The sequence below is a fragment of the Alligator sinensis genome, unplaced genomic scaffold (assembly GCF_000455745.1).
Source record: "Alligator sinensis unplaced genomic scaffold, ASM45574v1 scaffold1205_1, whole genome shotgun sequence".
Classification (NCBI taxonomy): Eukaryota; Metazoa; Chordata; order Crocodylia; family Alligatoridae; genus Alligator; species Alligator sinensis.
Genome location: NW_005842834.1, coordinates 201,740 through 220,927, shown reverse-complemented (window position 1 = coordinate 220,927; position 19,188 = coordinate 201,740). Strand labels below are relative to the sequence as shown.

Here is a 19,188-nt window from a genome sequence, read left to right as displayed (position 1 = left end):
CTCCCTCCCCCATGCCCCTTTTCTCCCCCCTCCACCCACCAGAACAGACTTACCAGCTGGAGGCAACTGTGTTTAGTGTGGTGAGGACTGCTGCCTGTTTAGTCTATGGCCAAATCTCCAAAGCAGCGCCGAATCTTTTCTGAATCAATTCAGAGGCTTCTGATTCTATTCAGACCTTTTAATTTGTCTCCCAATTCAATTCAGATTCAGAGATTTGGCCGCCAAATTGGGCCAAACCTCCTCCGAATCAAATTGGCTACCGAAGCTTTGCACAAACCTAGGTTTTATTGAAAGCAGAGACAGTCTTTCATAACACCAATAATTGCTGTCTTTTCCACATTGCTTAAAAAGCATAGAAACAAGAGGGAAAAACAGATAGCCGTATTTCAACTAATAAAACTCAGCACATGCTGACTCTTTGAAGCATGACTTGCCATGTAAAGGTTAACTGAGAAATTCCAAGATGACTAAAATTTACTCCAGATGACTTTAATATAAAGTATCTTATTGTTCTTTTTACTGCAATAAGAATATTTATAAGTTTTAAAAACTAGAGCCAATATTTGAAAATTGGAGTGCTTAAAATTAGCCCTGAAATCCATATTTAAGGAAATAACTAAGTATGTTAGTTTCTAGGGTGGCTGAGCATTGACTTCATTTACAGTGGGCATGTCTACATGAGACGTTTACTACAGAGTTGACTAATTAATTCCATAGTAAACATTTCACATCTACACATACAGTGCTATTAGGCAAAAGTAAATGGACTGGAGTTTTTTAGTCTGCAGCAGCACACGTGTACACACTGAAGTGGCTGGCTGGGGGAACAATGGTGCTACAGTGTACGGCTGCCTACCAGCTGGCCCCGCACTGTAGCACCCTCATGCCCCAGCCATCCCCTCCCAGCATGTTGATCCAGGCAGGAGAAGCCCCAAGCTGGCAAGCTGATGCCCTGCACCCTGGCTCAATGTGCTGTGGTTCCAGGCACATGTATAAACATGTGTAAACTGCACTGGTGTTTATTGCATCACATTAATATTCACTTGTAGATGCACCCTTACAGTGCCAGATACACAAATAATATATGATAGTAATAGTGTAAATGTCCTGAAGTCATTGAATGCAGATCAGAAATTAATTTGGCCCTATTACTTTTTTAAAATGGATTGGATACCCTAAAATATTTAAAGCCAGTTCTGTCTTTCCTCCTGGGATTCATAGTAGGGCTGTGCAAAATGGCACCATTCCGTTTTGCCTTGTGTTTCGACGGTTCGAGGGAACAGTGTTTCGTCTCGAATTTCATTTTGAGTTGAAACAGCTGTTCTGTTCCATTCCATCGAAACAGAAAGGCTGTTTTGACACTGTTTTGAGTTTTGCTGGGGATGGGAAGTCAGCCCTGCTAGTGTGATCTAGCACAGGGCACCGGGAAGCAGCCCAGCTGGGCTGCCTCCCGCCCCTGGTGTGATCTAGCATGGGGGATGGGAAAGCAGTCCAGCTGGCCTGCCTCCCGCCCCTGGTGCGATCTAGCATGGGGCACCGGGAAGCAGGCCCACTGGGATGCCTCCCGCTCCTGGTGTGATCCAGTGCAGGGCACCGGGAAACAGCCCCACTTGGCTGCCTCCTGCCCCTGGCATGATCTAGCGCAGGGCACTGAGAAGCAGCCCCACTGGGCTGCGGCGTGATCTAGCGTGGGGCACCGGGAAACAGCCCAGCTGGCGCGATCTAGCACAGGGGAAACAGCCCTGCTGGGCTGCCTCTTGCCCCCAGTGTGATCTAGCACAGGGGATGAGAAGTCAGCCCAGCTGGACTGACTTCCCATCCCCAGCCTATGGTCAAACCGTTTCGACTTTTGAAACATTTCAACCAGCCTCATTTTGTTTCAAGGCTATTTCAAGGGCCTTTGTTTCATTCCAGTTTTGCTGTTTCAACCTCGAAATTGGTCGAAACAGTGTCAGAATGAAACAGCTGGTGAAATTTCTTACAGCCCTAATTAATAGTATGTTTTCTTCTGAATCAATAAGTTTTATAAAAATAGAAATATAACAATACTAACATATTCTTAGGGCTGTGCAAAACACCATTGCTTTGTTTCAACGGCTGTTTCACCTTTTCGAAGGGACAGTGTTTTGTTTCATCATTTCATTTAGTTTCAAAGCACTGTCCCATTTAATGAAACGAAACTGTCCCATTTCGTTTTGCTGTTCCGATGCGTTTTGACGTTTTGCCCATAGGCTATAATGGGGAATCATGAAAATGCCTAAAACTTTGTCGTTTCTTGCCTGATTTGCATGAAAATTGCAGGGATGGTAGCCCCTTCTGAGGGCACAAATCCTGCCAAGGTTCAAGGAGATAGATGCAGAGGTTTCTGGGAAAGTGCACCTCAAACTCTTCAAAACACAACTCCTGACACTTGCCAGCAGCAGCAGCCTCCTCTCATCTGGCAGGCAGATCCTGGGGCGCGGAGCGGCAGCCTCCGGTGCACAGATCGGGGGCCCGCACCCCCAGGAAGAGTCTGGCACAGCCCTGCAGCCCTCCTGGGGGTACGGGCCCCTGGATCTGTGCACCAGATGAGAGAAGGCTGCTGCTGCTGCCTGGGACCGGCACTGAAGCCAAGTAAGCCCAGCTTCAAAACTCAAAACGTTTTGAAACTTTCAAAACATTTCATGTGCCCTCATTTCATTTTGAAGCTTTTTCAAAGCCTTTTGTTTCATTTCAGTTTCGCTGTTTCAAACTCAAAATGCATTGAAACAGCTTTGAAATGAAACACCTGGCAAAATTTCTCACAGCCATACTAGCTATCTAACCAGCTATCTCAATATTTGTATGCCTCCCATCATCATCTGAGTTTGAGTAACTATTTGATAATCTGTAGTTTAGCAATCTTTACAATCTGATTTAAACAAAAGAGAAGTTCTACCTACTGCAACAATGTATTTAATATCTGTGTTTACAACTTCATTCAAATTCAGGCTCAGATTTTCTGTTCTGCCCATTTCTGCTGAGTTTAACAGAAAAGGTTCATGTAAAGTAACAATTTGTGGATTCCAGTACCCTTTGGTGGTTTAATCTGGTCTGGCCCTGGACCCAAGCCTACTGTACTTTAAAGAAGAACATTAGGGTTGCTCCCCAGTTAACCATCTAATAGTGGTCCTCAAGGGATCATCCACCAAAGAAGGATTGTCTAAAAGCAACACATCAGTCAAACTTTCCCTGGATTTACTTACCTCTTACACCAGGAATATGGAGGGTGGGAGGCTGATACAAGACCTACCTATTCTGGCTTTTCTTCTGCTGGGGACTCCCCTACATCAGAGGAATTCCTAGCTAGGGAAGTGGAGCCAGTTTCTACTCTCGTTGTATTGGGAATGGAGTGAGTCAATGCACCAGGGCCTTTGAATTATATGAGTAGAAAGCAGTAGCATAAGGAGTAGAAATATTCCTATATTATCAAATAAAACACATATTGATTTAGGGTTATAGCTCACAGAGGTAGAATGAAGGAGAAAAATAAAAGCAGGAAAAAGGGGGAGAGACTATCATACTGATACATCCATAGATGATTTTTCTTCCCTGCCATAAGAGTCAGAAATTTTCTTTATTTATATGAAAGCTTGAGTTCTGCAGCTTGTGAATCTGTCATGCAAGCATGAGAAATTAATCAAATAGGCTGCATTTAATCCACAAGCAGATGTTAACACCTTTGATTTAAGTGTAATATTAATTATTTACATTAATAACATACATAAGTTTGGCATTCATGAAAGTTGTTTGCTCCAAGAGCTGTACTGGAACAATCTAAAACTTTTAGGTCTACACCCAGTTACACAAAATTGACTCGTTTGTTCAACTTAGGCCTTACAAAAATGGAGGACTTATGACAATGACAGCTGTTCCAGTAGGCCTGAAAGCTGCTTTAGCAAAATGCTTAGCATAACCAATGCCATTTTATGCCCTGAGATAATTAATTGAATAAAGCAGAGCAGTGGATTACAGTTGTCACATCTACACGTGCGCTTTACTGTGGAGTAGACTAATTAACTTCAGTGTAAAGTATCACTGTCTCCACGTGCAATGTTATTCGGCTGCAGTAAACTAATTAACACCACAATAAGATAGTACTGTCCCTGCCCTGGGCTCTGGGTGGACTTTTTTACAGAGGAGTATTTAATTATGGTTCAATGCACGTGTAGATGCTGACTACAGGTATAAATTGCTCCCAGTCAATGCAGGTAGCAGGGGGCCAGAGGCCTGCCTGCCACCTAGACTCATGGTTCCATACTTTCAGGACCCTTGTGCTCCAGCCAGCCCTTCCACAGCCCAACACCACCACCCAGAGCCCAGGGCAGAGCAGGGCAAGAGCAGCTCTGGTGTAAACAGCTCCACCCCAGCTCAAATTGCTGCTGCCCCAGGTGCACATATAGATGATGTGCCTGGGGTTAGTTTATCTTAACTTAAGCTGCTTTGGAGTTTTTTGCTTTGCATTAATTGCATGTGTAGACACACCCAGTCTAAGGTAACCTGTGTACGTCTACACGAGATGTTTACTGCAGTTGACTAATTAGCTGCACAGTAAATGTCTTGGCATCTGCACTGCACCCCTAGTAGGGTGGAGTAAACTAATTTAATCCCCAGCGGGATAGTACTTGTCAATACAAGTACTATCTTGCTGTGGAGTGAAAAATCCACAACAGCGCATGAATAGATGCTGGAGGGGCTGGCTGAGGCATTAAGGTGCTTCAGTTCAGGGGCTGCCTGTTGGCTATCCCCACACTGATGCTCTCTCATGCCCTAGCCAGCCCCACCACAGTATGTTAAGCCAGGAGGAGCAACTGAGGCCCCGTGCCAGCCAGGGCTGCTCTGACCCAGCTCCGTGTGCTTTGTATGAATAAACTCTGGATCTTATTGCTCCAGAGTTAATTGATCCTAGGAACACATTCAAACAGCAGGCCCAAGAGCAATAAACTCCAAAGCAATAAGCCCTAGAGTTTATTTGTGCACAGTAAGAGTGTGTATACATGCCCCCTTTTTTGAAACCGATATCAACAGAAAGTTAAAGAAGTGGTTAAACAGTCCAAGACCACAAGGAAACAAATGACCATTGTAAAAGATAATTGGTAGATATTTGTGCAAAAGGCACATACCATTAAGCCAGAGGTTTTCAACTTTTTAAAATAAGTGTACCCTCAGGGGGGTGGCAAGTGGCCAGATGCAGAGTGGAAGCGGGGGGGTGAGTGGCCGGATGTGGAGGACATGGATTGTGGGGGAGGGGGAGTGGCGAGCAGCCGGATGTGGAGCAGGGTTGTGGCAAGCAGCAGAGCAGTGGCAGCACAGCGTCTGTATGACCTTGCTCTTGCCCCACCCCAGCCGTGCTCTTGTGAGGCAGTAGCATGCGGTGGCAGCACTGCATCCCCACCTGCCCCTGCATTCCCCTTGGGACCTTTCAAAGTACCCCCAGGGGTACACGTACCCCTGGTTGACAACCCCTGCATTAAGTAATGAAAAAATATATATACAACTTACTAAACACAAGTGATGCAAACTGAACAGCTAAAAGGTATGCAACTAAGCACAAAAAAGCATGTGGAAAAAGCTGATCAGACAAATGGTGAAACAAAATTATAATCATAGCAATTGCAACCCTAAGTCAAGAAACCACATGGAACACAGGACTTGAACAAAAAGCAACTATAAAACTGCCTAACACCCTAAGAAACTATATAAAATGCAAACAGAGGCATTATGAATTTGAAGAGAAGCCTGAAGTCAAGAAGACAGCAGCTCAGGCAAATCCTAGTGTGGTGACAGATGCCTAGCCAGTTGAAATCACTGTATCCAATTGGAAGGCTTATATAAGAATATCTGACTTATCAAGATATCAAGAGTATTGACTGCTATGGTTTGCTTAGAAGTTAAGTGTTGCATTTAAAGCCTTGCTTAAATATTGGTATTGCTTATGTGTTCAATAAATTGTAATTTGAGACTGGAATAGTCTCACCAATCAATTCATTTCCAGTCACTCCACCCCTTAACTAAATTTAGTATATCTTCCCCCTGCTCCAGGTGAACTAGAACAGAGGTTCCCAACCACCCAGTACTGGGCTGGTACCAGGCCGTGAAGGGCTGACTGCCAGGTCGTGGCATGAGCCCCCAGCTTGGACCCCTGTCTGTGTGCCCTGGCAAGCAGCTTCTGGGGTCACAGCTGAGCTTCCAGGGTTAAAGTTGGGCATCAGGGGAGTGCTGGGAGGGAGGCAATGATCTCCATACATCCTGTCCCACTCCCACCAGGCCACAGTAAAAAAATGGTTGGGAATCACTGAACTAGAACACTGTATGCCACAGGCACTAAGGGAATAGTGGAAAGCCTTTGTATACAGAATAAAATGCAAAATTTTCTAATCTCTGTGCTTAGTAAGGGGGAGGTGAAGGGTTAGCATTCTGGTCTGGGGTAGAACATAAGGGGCGCAGACAGAAGTGACAATTTGTGTCCGATCTGGCCACAGAAAGCCTATAGCCATGACCAAACACAAGTGCACAGCTGCAGACAGCTTCAAAAATGGCCAATCAAGTGAAAATCTGAACCCTTGTTGCATGAGAGATCAGATGAAGATGTTTCAAAACAAAGCATCTTATGTAACTTGTGTCTGTGCTGCCTGCTATCACTGTTTTTAGAATGGGAGGGGGTGGAAAGGGAACAGGAGTTCAGTCTGGGCTTTTTTCAGCCCCTGCTGGAGAGTGAGGTGGGTGTATTGGTGTTCCCCTGAGGTGGAGGGGCTCCAATTTACCCACCTCACCCTCCAGCGCTGGTTGGGGAGCCCTTAGAATGAGCTCCCTCTGGTCCCTTTCCCCTCTCCCATTCTGAAACAGGGACAGGCTGGGAGAGAGGAGAGACCATTGGTCAGGGAAACCCTCTACAGGCTCCAGCCAGAAGCCAGATTCCACTTCCGCACCGGAACCAACAGTGACCTTTTGTTTGGTCCAGGGAATCATTGTAACTCAGAATGCTTCCTGAAAACCATTTTCAGTTACAGCAGGGAGCTGCACCTGCCTCTACCTAAGAAGTGCCATACTGTGTCAGAAATGTCAGGGAGAGCATTGAACCAGATATCTCTAGAGTGATATGTCCTCTATTCAATATATCCCTAGCATCTACCATTATTGGTTTGCCATACCAGAGAAAACATCTCCAGCCATTCTGTTCACTACCCATTGTGAATTTATCCAGTACCTTTCTTGAACCTGGCTATGCTATCTTCCTCCATCACCTCCTCTGGCAATTAATTCCAGCAGCTAACTCAATGTTGCATTAAAAAATAGGGCTGTGTGAAATTTCACCAGCTGTTTTGTTTCAACGCTGTTTTGACTTGTTTCAAGCTCAAAATAGTGAAATTAAAATGAAAAGAAGGCTTTGAAACAGCCTCAAAATGAAACAAGGCCAGTTGAAACATTTCGAAAGTTTCGAAACGTTTCAAGCTTCAAAGCAGCAGCCCAGCCACATGGTGGGAGGCAGGGGAGAACCAGGGCTGCAGACCCATGTGGCTCAGCCCTGGCTTTCCCTGCCTCCAACCAAGAGGCTGTGCTCCCCAGGGCTGGTGGAGCCAATTGGAGTGCAGCACCGGCTATGCCTGCCTCCCAAAGCTGGCCTGTGCTCTGATAGGCTCCACCAGCCCCATGGAGCTCAACCCAGTGGTGGGAGGCAGGCAGAGCCGGGGCTCTGCTCCGCCTCCTGCCACCAGGCTGCATTCCACGGGGCTGGGAGCCACTGGATGCTGAGCTCGGTAGAGAGGGGAGGGATACAGCCCTGGGGCTGCACTCTGCCTCCCTCCACCGGGCTGCAAGCCGCTGGGAACCCGCCTGGTGGAGGCAGGCGGAGTGCAGCCCGGGGGCTGCGCTTTGCCTCTGCGTGGCTCGGTTCCCAGCCACTTGCGGCCCCCTGGAACTGAGCCCAGTGGGGTGTAGTGGAGCACAGCACCAGGGCTGTGCTCCTCCTCCCTCCACCGGCTCAGTTCCCAGGGAGGCGGCAGCAGCAGCCTTCCGCCTGCACCCCCGGGAGGGCTGTGGGGCTCTGCCGGACTCCTCCCCAGGGTGCTGGCCCTAATCTGCCTGTGATCAGAGGAGGCTGCTCCTCCTCCAGTTTTGTCCTTATTATAGCCTGGGCAAAACATTGAAACAGAGTCAAAACTTTGAAACTGTTTCAATGAAACGGAACAGTGCTTTCAAAAGAAAACTAAACTTGAAACAAAACACTGTTCCATCAAAACACCAAAACACAAGTTGAAGTGAAACAGTGCTGTTTTGCACAGCCCTATTAAAAAGTGCTTTCTCTTGTTAGTTTTAAACCTGTCACCTACTAATTTTCACAGGCCAAGAGTAACATCTCAGAGTAACATAAACAGCTAACATATAGAACAAGGATTACTGGGAGGAGTCAGGGAGGTTGATTTTTTAACTAAATATCTGCTATGTATACAACATGTCTAGTAACTGCTTTAATTTTTTAAGTCTTCACAGAAGTTAAGAATCAACAGCAGAGATGTAGCCCCGGACAGCTACCACACACATGAACAGCAGTGACTGCTAGTTGCCACAACACCACCTGTGCAACTGTGTGACTGAGGGAGCAGTTATTTTTTTCCATCCCCCAACAAAGTCAGCACTTAGAGCAGCTGCCCCACTTGCCCCACCCTAATCATGCCACTGATCAACAGAAAGATTCATGGGTATGACTTAGTATAACTATGGGTAACAGAATCTAACTCTTAGCTTTTATAACCCTGTATTTTTACTGTGTGGGACCAGGCAGTAGCTTACATGGCAGCAGCTTTCCATTGCCTAGGACTACCCTCACTCAGTTGTATTGGCCCCTGAAGAACTGGGTGAGGGTACTGAAGAAGCTCAGTAAGAAATACAGCCTCATCTCTCTCCTGTCATTTTTCTCTCTTATCACAAACCAATTGCTGGCAATGTCAGTAGGAGCAAAAGAAATCAATGCTGGCATCTGTTTTGCTGCATCACTGCTAACAGTCTGGTACTATGACAGAATTTACATCTATAAGTTACTGGTCCCTCTGATCCCATGAGAAAAGGCAGCTGAGTAGGCATATTATTTTAAACCTAATTTGATATGTGTATTTTGTATTCTATCACAGATGCAGAACTGCATTGCTTTGTATGATCCATATAAGACTACATAGAACTAGCTGTTTAAAAAAATCAAACCCCATATTAATACAGCCAAATTAAATATAAAATGCAGTATATCAAATCAGAATCATGGTATCAAAATGACATGTGAGCATAACAATAGCTAACAACAAACTGGTTCAAAATTTGGAAGCTTGGGGCAGAATTCTGTTTCTCTTTGAACCTAAATGGCAGTTTGCTAGCCTGGTAAGAGGGCTTTTTGGCACTTTCACAGTTTGCTATTTTATTATGTCTGCAGTATGGATGCATAAGTGAATACTGGATGCAAAAATGAAATATTAACATACTCAGTAAGCTATGCATTGGCTGGTCAGGTATGCAGTTATGTACAGCATATCTGAACATACGTCCTGAGAAAAGCCAGGAGGAAGAAAAAAACTTACCCATGTTCTAGCCCCAGTAGCTGAGTGGCTAGGACATTATTACAGGAAACAGAAGACCCACATTCTAGGTCCCCACCACCCCAAGGAAGCCTGACCATACATCTCTCTGACTTCCCAACACAATGCTGTAACCACCAAGCCACAGATCAAGCATTATCCAGTATTCTTCTTGAAGCTGAGCCACTGTATTTACCCTGCACTTACTAGTCATTGACTAAATGCCTACAGTGCAACATAAAAGTTCCTGATACACCAGGAACAAGGGTAAAGATTAGAACACAGGTTTTATTTTCTTCCAGGGAAACTGCCATCTTAGTGAGCCACACAATCTTTCACTTGCGTGTTTCCTCCTGGCCCCATATATCTCTCTTTCAATGGTGCTCAGGGATCCAACTTCAAAAGGTATGCTAGACAGCAGTTTGGATAATATCTAACCTGTGGTGTGCTGGTTAAAGCATTGTGCTGGGAAGACAAGGGCAGAAATAGATGTTGCTGAATGAAGTGGATTAGCTGTACTGTGATGTGTCATGGTACAGCTGATCCACCTTACTGGACAAAACACACATTGCCCCTTGTCCCATCCTTAATGGTGTAGGACAAGAAGTAATGTGATCTCCCCATTTACCATGCTCAGCCAGACCTGGTGCAAGTCTGGATGGGTGGAGGAAGTGGAGTTTTCCTTGCCCAGCCAGACCTGAGGCACAGGTCTGGCAGAGCGGGGAAAGTGCCACAGGGGTAATAGACATCTGTTACAATTAAGCAATAGAGTCTATTACCACTTTTTGTTGTACCACTGACTACCAATATATATATACCAAAGGGTATTAACATCTATTTGCTCAACGTTTTTGCAGCCATAAAAAATCTTATGGAGGCACAAATGAGATGTCAGATGACCCCTGTTTCTACCCAAAGAAAGGAGCTTAAAACCTTCTCTGGGTGATGGGCCCTATAACCTGGGCCTCCTGTTTCCTAAATGAGTGCCCTAACTACTCTGTTATTGGGGCTAAAACATGGGAGGGCCACCATTCTGCAGCATCTAGCACATTATTTACAGGTTTGTGCCCAGCTACAGTTTTGTGACTTATGTATCTACAACAGGCATGTACATATAGCTAGATACTTACCCAAGCAGCATACACCATACTAGCTATGCTCAGTATGCTCATACACATACACATACACATCCACACCGAAGGGATAATAGCATGAAAAACTGTGTGTAAAAGCCAAAAGGGCCGCTTATGTGGGCACATCTACATGAAACACTGACTGTCCAGTAGCTAAAAAACACTGCACAGTAGTGTGTCACAGCACTGACAGTGCTAATACACTACTGCACAGTATTATTAGGCTACTGTGCAGTAGCATCCCCTAAAAGACCTTTTCCAGTGCTACTGTGCAGTAACAGGCTACCGTGCATTTAGTTAGTACGTGCTAATACAAGTACTAAATAAATGCACAGTAATGACTGCACAGTAGCGTCTCATGTAGATGCACCCTGTGACTACAAAACTGCCATTTAGGCAAACAAAATAAAACAGTGTTCTACCTTCATCTGTCCTATATCTGTGTCATACATGATCCACCTCCACCCAACAGGACCTGTGATACACCAGTACCATTTCCAAAAATTAATCCTAGAAGAATCAAATGGTCAAGGATTTGGCAATGTGATATGGACCTTTACACTTACAGATCACAAAATCAAATCTGTCCTGGTTCTGTAGATATTTTGTTTGTCACCATCTTACTGACATGGGATGGACAATGTAAAACAAGCTGGTAGTATAAGCAGTAGGCCTGTGCGAGTCAGCAGTGATCCAAGCTGGCTTTGGATCCAGCCGCTTCAGATGCCAGGGATCCAATCTGGAGCTCTGGACCAGGTTTCTGCTTCGATCTGGCCGAAGTGGCTCCGAAGCTCCAGAGCTGCTTCGGAGATCCGGCCATAGGGTATAATGGGGAATCAATGAAATATCTATAACTTTCCACTTTTTTTATCTGATTTGGATGAAACTTGCAGGTGGTAGCCTATGCTGAGCGCATGAAGCCTGCCAAGTTTCAGGAAGATCAGTGCAGGGGTTTGGGGGAAACTGTACCTCAAATTCTTGAAAACAAAACTCATTTCACGTCTTTGTGTTACACCACAGGGGGTTGAAAACTGCAAGGGTGGTAGCCCCTGGTGAGGCCACAAAGCCTGCCAAGTTTCAGGAAGATCGGTGCAGGGTTTTGGGGGGAACTGTATCCCAAATTCTTGAAAGCAAAACTCATGTTACGTCTATGTGTTACAACACAGGGGGGTCAAAACTGCAGGGGTGGTAGCCCCTGGTGAGGCCACAAAGCCTGCCAAGTTTCAGGAAGATCGGTGCAGGGTTTTGGGGGGAACTGTATCCCAAATTCTTGAAAGCAAAACTCATGTTACGTCTATGTGTTACAACACAGGGGGGTCAAAACTGCAGGGGTGGTAGCTCCTAGTGAGGCCACAAAGCCTGCCAAGTTTCAAGAAGATCGGTGCAGGGTTTGGGGGGGACTCAAGCTGTGGACAGGCAAAATTCGTGACATAGATGACCCTGTCTGTGTTAAGGCGCAGCGGGGTGAAAACTGCAGGGGTGGTTGCCCCTACTCAGGCCACGACACCTGCCAGCTGTCGAGGAGATCAGTGCAGGGGGGTTCTGGAGCCCTGCACCCCTAGCTACCGACAGACAAAACTTGTGCAACTGACTGTCTCTGGGTTGGAACAGTTGATTGTCTGTATTGATTATTTCCTCTCCTTAGTCTCTGGTTTTGGAGGTGTTAATTGATGGTAAATAACTGGCTACATTAGCTAGCTACTGTGTATTGAGCTGGTCCCTGAGTGAGTCATGATTGATTGGTAACTGGTAACACAGTAGCTTAGCAGCCAGGCCTGCAGTAGTATCTCCCAGGCCCCAAGACAGACAGAGTTGCACAAGCCCCCAAGTCATGAGTTTTTGTCTGTCAGCAGCTAGGGGTGCAGGGCCGCAGAAGCCAGAACCCATGCACCCATCTCCTTGACAGCTGGCAGGCATTGTGGCCTCAGCAGGAGCCACCATCCCTGCAGCTTTCACCCTGATGCGCCTTAACACACACAGTGTCACCCATGTCACAAGTTTTGCTTGTCCACAGCTTGAGGTGCAGTTCCCCCCAAACCCCTGCACTGATCTTCTTGAAACTTGGCAGGCTTTTTGGCCTCATCCAGGGCCATGACCCCCTGCAGTTTTTACCCCGTCATGTAACACATACACATGACATCAGTTTCAAGAATTTGGGGTGCAGTTCTCCCCAAACCCCTACACCAATCTTCTTGAAACTTGGCAAGCTTCATGCTCTCAGCAGGGTCTTCCATCCCTGCATGTTTCATCCAAATCACACAAAAAACAACCAAGTTATAGATATTTCATTTTTCCCCATTATACCCTATGGCCGGAAGCGGCTCAGAAGCTTTTCCAAAGCGCTTCGGAAGCATCAAAGCACTTCAGAAAGCCTAATGAAGCCAGCACTTCAATCCAGACATGCTGCTTTGGATGCCAAAGCCTCCGAAGCTTCTCCGGATCTGAAGCTCTGTCCGAAGCCTAATAAGCGGACTTCCCAGAGGACACGTGTTCACATTATAAAGAAGTAGCATTCTTTTAAAAAGGCTGTCACAAGCCATGTTGAGTATATGATGATGTGCAGTGTCAAGCTTCACTCTATGTGGTATTGTCTTCTTTTAAGGAAAGGTTTGTGACCAGCTACCCCATTCAGGCATCTTTGCTATAAACATAGCTAACTCTCTAATCCAATTACTCTGGAAGGCCCTGGGAAAGGGCCATTGGCCACTTCTTTTACCTTTGCCAACAGCCCTCATGAGAAGGAAAGTATGATAGGATATTTTCCTCACACATGCTTTAGATGGGAGAAACACTGAGCCACCGGCTGCTTCTGTCAACAACAACTTTTCTGCCTGGCCAAAAGATAGCTTATAAAATGCTGTGATACCCTCTGGAAAACTGAGTCAAAATCTGTCCAGTTGCTTACACTGGTAGTCACCACTGCATTGTCTGAATACTTCATCACAGAACCTTGCTAGCACTAATGCTGCTAAGATCATGAGTTAAATTGTGCCAAACAGGGAACTAGCAAAAAACCCAAAGGATTTAGGTGTCCAATTAACCTATTTTGCCGCTCAGAGAATATGAATATTTGCCACAAAAATACAGCCATATTAGCAAAGCAAATGTTACTAAAGAAAAGTAAATGCAAAATTTCACCCAAATATTTTAAAGTGGCGTAGTATGTATCCAATTTAACAACCATTTGGCCGAATCACAAGCAGACACATTTTAATAAAAAAAATCTGTACTTTTAAAATATCTTCCTGCAAACACTTTCATGTTAACTGAGATTTTGGCAACTCAAGGATTTGTTTTTTAGATCATGAGGATATGTTTTATTATGTTTCATCCAGTGTTCACTGAAATCAATGGAAGGCCTTCCACTGACTTTGTGGTGTTGTATCAGGTCCTCTATGAGGCAGAGAACTGTGAATCAACCAACAGTTGCCAAATGATGAAACTGCTAAATTCATCCCACTCTGTTACTATACCCACACCAAAACACAGGAAAATGTCATCTTATTGAGTAAGCAATAAATAAAAAGCCTTTTAAAATCCTCAAACATGTAGAGATCTATTTCTCTTCTAATGAGACTATGTTAACAACTGAGATTCAAGAGGCTTCTATTTCAGATTTCCTACTGTATTCTGAGAGTGATTTATGCAAAACGCTCACAGTTACTTCAATGTAGAGGAGAAACTGTTTATTATTCTAACATGTGTTTATCATTTGGGAATTCAGAATGAAAAGCTAACAAAACCATAATTCAGTAAACCAAATGTTCCCCCTCCCACCCAAAGAAGTGACTATTTGTATTCCTAACACTAAGGAAACTAACATGAAATTAACAAGCAAATGCTTTTTAAAAACATATTCAGTGAGTTCTGGTACAGTGAAAACTGCTTTGTCTGCTTAACTCTAGCTGCAACTTTCTGCCAGCACAGCATTTACCCTCAAACTAGCCATTTGACCTTCCTGGAGCACAGAGCATTGACCCTGCATATCAGAAAAGGATCTGAGGCTCCTTCTAAAGAAAAGAACAAACATTTAACCTTTACAATGTCAGAAAGCCTGAAGAATTTCTTAAAAGCTTAAGCCTTTGAACCAAGATTGTAAGATATTCTAACATTAATACCTTTAAAGCCCTTGTGAGAAATCTCTTGGACAATGCTATGTGCTTACTAGATATAGTTTCTTTGAAGCACACCTGAAGCTAAAAAAAAAAAATATCAGAATGGGCTTTACACATTTTTGTTTGGTTTCCTTCAAACAACAGCATGTGATCTCTGAAGTGCCCAATTCAGAGAAAGATGCAATGTGTGCAAACAGCCATAAAATACAAATTTACCACTGGGGTTTAACTTCACTAATATGCACCTTCAGTTCTTGGCAAACTGGGCAGCATGCTTTATCTATGAATAACAAATAACCCTACCTTTACTGACCAGCCTATAAGCACACAAAATGGTAGCAAAGGGAGCCCTGTATCCAAAACTGTATCTATTTCCCTGAAGGACCCAGTATGCCAGCTGAAAAGTATTAATGTGCCACAGTGCATTTTTGCCAAGAACACTGAGTTAGCCCATATGCCAGTCTGATTGTTCATCCTGCATCAAAGTGAAAGGTCTGACATGGTATTGGAGACATAATGAACAGGTTTAGCTACAGACAGGTTATGAACAAGATGGGAAAGATTAAAAAAAGACAAGGCAGGGAACAGATATTAGCGTCACTTAGCATTTCAAAGCATTCATGAAAGAAATGGACACTAGACTAACTTATTAATATTTTAGAACAGTATAGACAAATCATTATAGAAAATGGCAAATTGGCAGGCAGGCCAGGAGCCCAATGGTAAAACAGTATTCTCTCCCACACACAGACACATTTCATACCCCGGTAGATAATAATATGTGGCCACTAAAACTTCAGAATTCCAATAATGAATCCAAAATATTCTGCCACACTTATTTTTCCTTCTGTTTTATTCTTTATTGTCTGCCCTGATCATGAAATAGTGAGGATATTGTGAATTAAACAACCAGATATTCATTAAACCTAGAGTCTGACCCTTGACCCTACAATGCTCTGAACAGTCAGCCATCTCCCTTTAGGTTTTAAAATGAATAATGCTATTTCAAAGGGCTGTACCTTATAAAGCACTATTTTTTTTTCATTCATAAAACAACCTTTATGAAGACTGAGCTTCATTTGAAATAACCATGCAGGGCTGTACAGTGACATGAACATTTATTAGAAGCATATGCTGCCTTGCAGAAAAGGGGCATGGTTTTATCATACCACAATTACTACATTAGCAAAACAGTGTCAAAAATCTAGAAAGCCATACAGCTTCTTCAAATGCAAAGATATCCCCCAAATTAAACTTAATAGGCTAAATTCTACCCTCTTTTACAGTGATGTAATTCCATCTATACCAATAAAATTGCTCCTAGCTTATCCCAAAGTACCAAGAGAAAATTCTGACTTTTTAAAAATGAGTCAACTTCTGTCATACCCACACATAACTTAAGAATGGAGGTTTTTTTTATCCTACTCCAAAATAATGCTTACAAAATGTTAATATACAGGAAAACCAAGAAATACATTCACCTGTGATGTTTTCTATAGAAAGTATTTTATTAGCTGGTGCAATTTCTCATAACACTATGGATAATACTAAGAACTGTCTCTGAAAGCTTTTAGGTGGGGGAAGATCTGAATAAATTGCACACTGGTAACAGGTGCCTCATGTATCAACTTTATAAGATGCTGCAAGATGCAGCGATCACTGCTGGTATATTTTATAGGGGGCAAATTACTGTTCATATTCAAATAAGCCAAATAAGTCAATAAGAGTAATCATATCTATTAAAACAAAATAACCTTGATGTTGCTCATCAGTGGATTGTTTTTGTTGTTAAGGTATGTATGTGGCAATCATCGATCCTCCTGGATCATGGTGTGTGCATGACAGCCACCCAGACCTTCAATGTATATGCCTGGGAAGGAATTTTTAGAGGATTGGAGACTGCCTAGACCTTCCATCCTCCCTTTAGGCCGCTGAGACAAAATCCAAAGACCAGACTGAGTCCAGATGTTTGGTCCCTCCATAGCTGTGATTGTATATGTGTCTAGAAATCAAACCCAGGTCTCCTGTGTGGTAGACAAGGATTCTAGCACTGAACCACAGGGGACATGTGGAAACTGAGTAATGGGTAAGATATGTGACTTCACAATGTATAATCAGCTACAGTTATCAACCTGTGCTATTTCCTCACTGGTGCCTGATAATGATATAGGTTCACTGTACTGTAGCACTTTAGGCAAGTTTTTTATGAACAAAAAGCTTTAGGGCATTTCTCTGGACTTGCAAATAGTATCTGACAGAATTTCACCTCTAAGTTGTGCAAGACTTCATCAACAATTGCTTCACCTTCTAGATTCCAGTTTCTCATACTGGAATTTCTCATTCCCCAACTGGCTGTTATTGTTTTCATTCCAAAATTTAAAATATGGCTTAATAATTTGTATCAGGCCTCTTTGCTTTTGTACACCAAAAACTGTCTTTGCTAGACCTGCACTGTTCTTCAGAAATTGCTAATTCATTGCATGCAATAGGACCAATTCCCTAAAATCATAGGAATTTGTTAACTGAATTTCTGTTGCTTCCACATCTAAAATAAATATATTTTCAAGTGTCATCTATCTAATTTCACTGAAGTTCCAACCTAAAGAATATTTGGAATCATTTGATTCTTCCCCCATATTTATTTGCATAACAGATTATCTTATGCCAATAGAGGCAACATATTTCAGAAAAATATATTTGTAATATATAGTAAGAACTACCCTACTGATTGTTTGAGCTGAATATTACATACCTGAAGGCCATTAAGACTTTGAAAATCACATAATCAACAAAATCATATTATCATAATTCTTAAAGAGTAAATCAGCTACATATTTTTTATAAACAGAGGAACATATTTTAGTGTCAGCATTATTTTTAGAAAAAAATTAGTATTAAATCCAGGGCATTATGTATTGTAAAGATAAGAGATTGATATTTTAATACTGGTAAGCTAGAGCCCATAGAAGTATAGGTTTCATTTCTGTGTAAATGCAAAAAAAAAAAAAAAAAAAAAGGAGCCAAGTTACATTCTACTTAACTACAAGAATTTAAAAATGTTTTCTCCTTGCCTGTGTACAACTATGTATTAATATATAAAATGGCCTTGTGCTTCCCATAATCTCAATAAACAGGTGCAGTAAATATAATATTTCTGGTATTAATCAGAACTGAAAGCACTGTGATCTCTAGTAACATTCTCTCTTTTTATTCATGGTGAAGTGTGTGTTTTCAGTTTCAAAATCTGTAACATAGGAATCCTATATAATATTATAATCTATATACTAGGTCCAGTTTGATTATGTTCTGCCTGAAAGCAGTCATTAATTCCTGTGTGGGAAAATATCAAAAAGATCAATATATTGCTGGTCAAAACATGGGTAATAAAGTTTTCAACAGCAAACCAGCAAGTCACAAGTTGTTGCACTGCAAGACAATAGTTGGTAAATTGGATCAACAGCCTAAAAACATGTAATTAATTAGATTGCCATAGACAGGAAAAAGAAAAAGGCAACACATAAAATACAAATATTATCAAAGCTTTGATCATATGTTTTCAAACAACTAAAGCATACAATTAATAAAAATGTCAAATACTGATCTATGGTATTTTTCTCTTTGTAGTGAATCAATAAAATGTCAAATGTTTTAATTGCCCTAAAGTACCATAACGATTTTTAGAATAATCTATGTTATTCTTCTACAGTATTGTTTTTAGTGTTAAAAATTAAGATTGCATGTCCTCCCATATTTTGCTGCAATGGGCATTTTTCTATCTGTAAAAAATGGGGAGAAGGGAACCTTTCAAATACCATATGCTGTCAAAAATGAAGTGCGTCTAGAAATTAAGCAAATCTCAAACAATGTGTTCACATATTGAGCTGTAAACTTACCAAATGGATCCCATTATTTTCCTAGAAATAAAATGCATTGCAAAGATTAGAATTTTTTAGACAATATTATTACTTTGCCTCAGTAACCTTGAGTATTACTTAAATCTGGACATTTCATTTTAAACTTCTTGTAAGTTTTGTATAAGTATTTTGTTATGTTCAGACCATGGTTCTGGTCATTTATCAATTCATCCTCACCTCGTTAGGAGTAATGGACTCATTTTTAAGTAAAATCAGATTTTGTGCACTCTGCCCACTCTGTCCTGTCAGATGTCTTTCGGCCATCACTGCAGGGGGACCAGTTCCTGTTGGGCCACAAGTATTGTAAAACATGAAAGTATCGCTTCCTGATCCTGCAGTTAGGCATGCCTTATAGCAGTAGGTTTTAGTGAGAGACCCATTCCCTCTCACTTCAATAAAATGTGGCTGTACTTTTAAACCATGTGGTATCCTCGTGTCAATATTG

The 19,188-nt window shown here is 42.7% G+C and overlaps 1 protein-coding gene across 1 annotated transcript in view; it reads right to left on the bottom strand.

Moving 5' to 3' along the window:
- The window catches only part of LOC102382917 (protocadherin alpha-C2), a gene marked incomplete at its 5' end in the record, with an annotated part of 148,455 nt that overhangs the window by 127,209 nt on the left and 2,058 nt on the right, over positions 1–19,188 (bottom strand). The window contains 1 exon segment of the mRNA XM_025191586.1: positions 18,921–19,188. This exon segment is cut by the window's right edge and continues 29 nt beyond it. Within this exon segment, the coding sequence (XP_025047371.1) occupies positions 18,921–19,188 (268 nt within the window).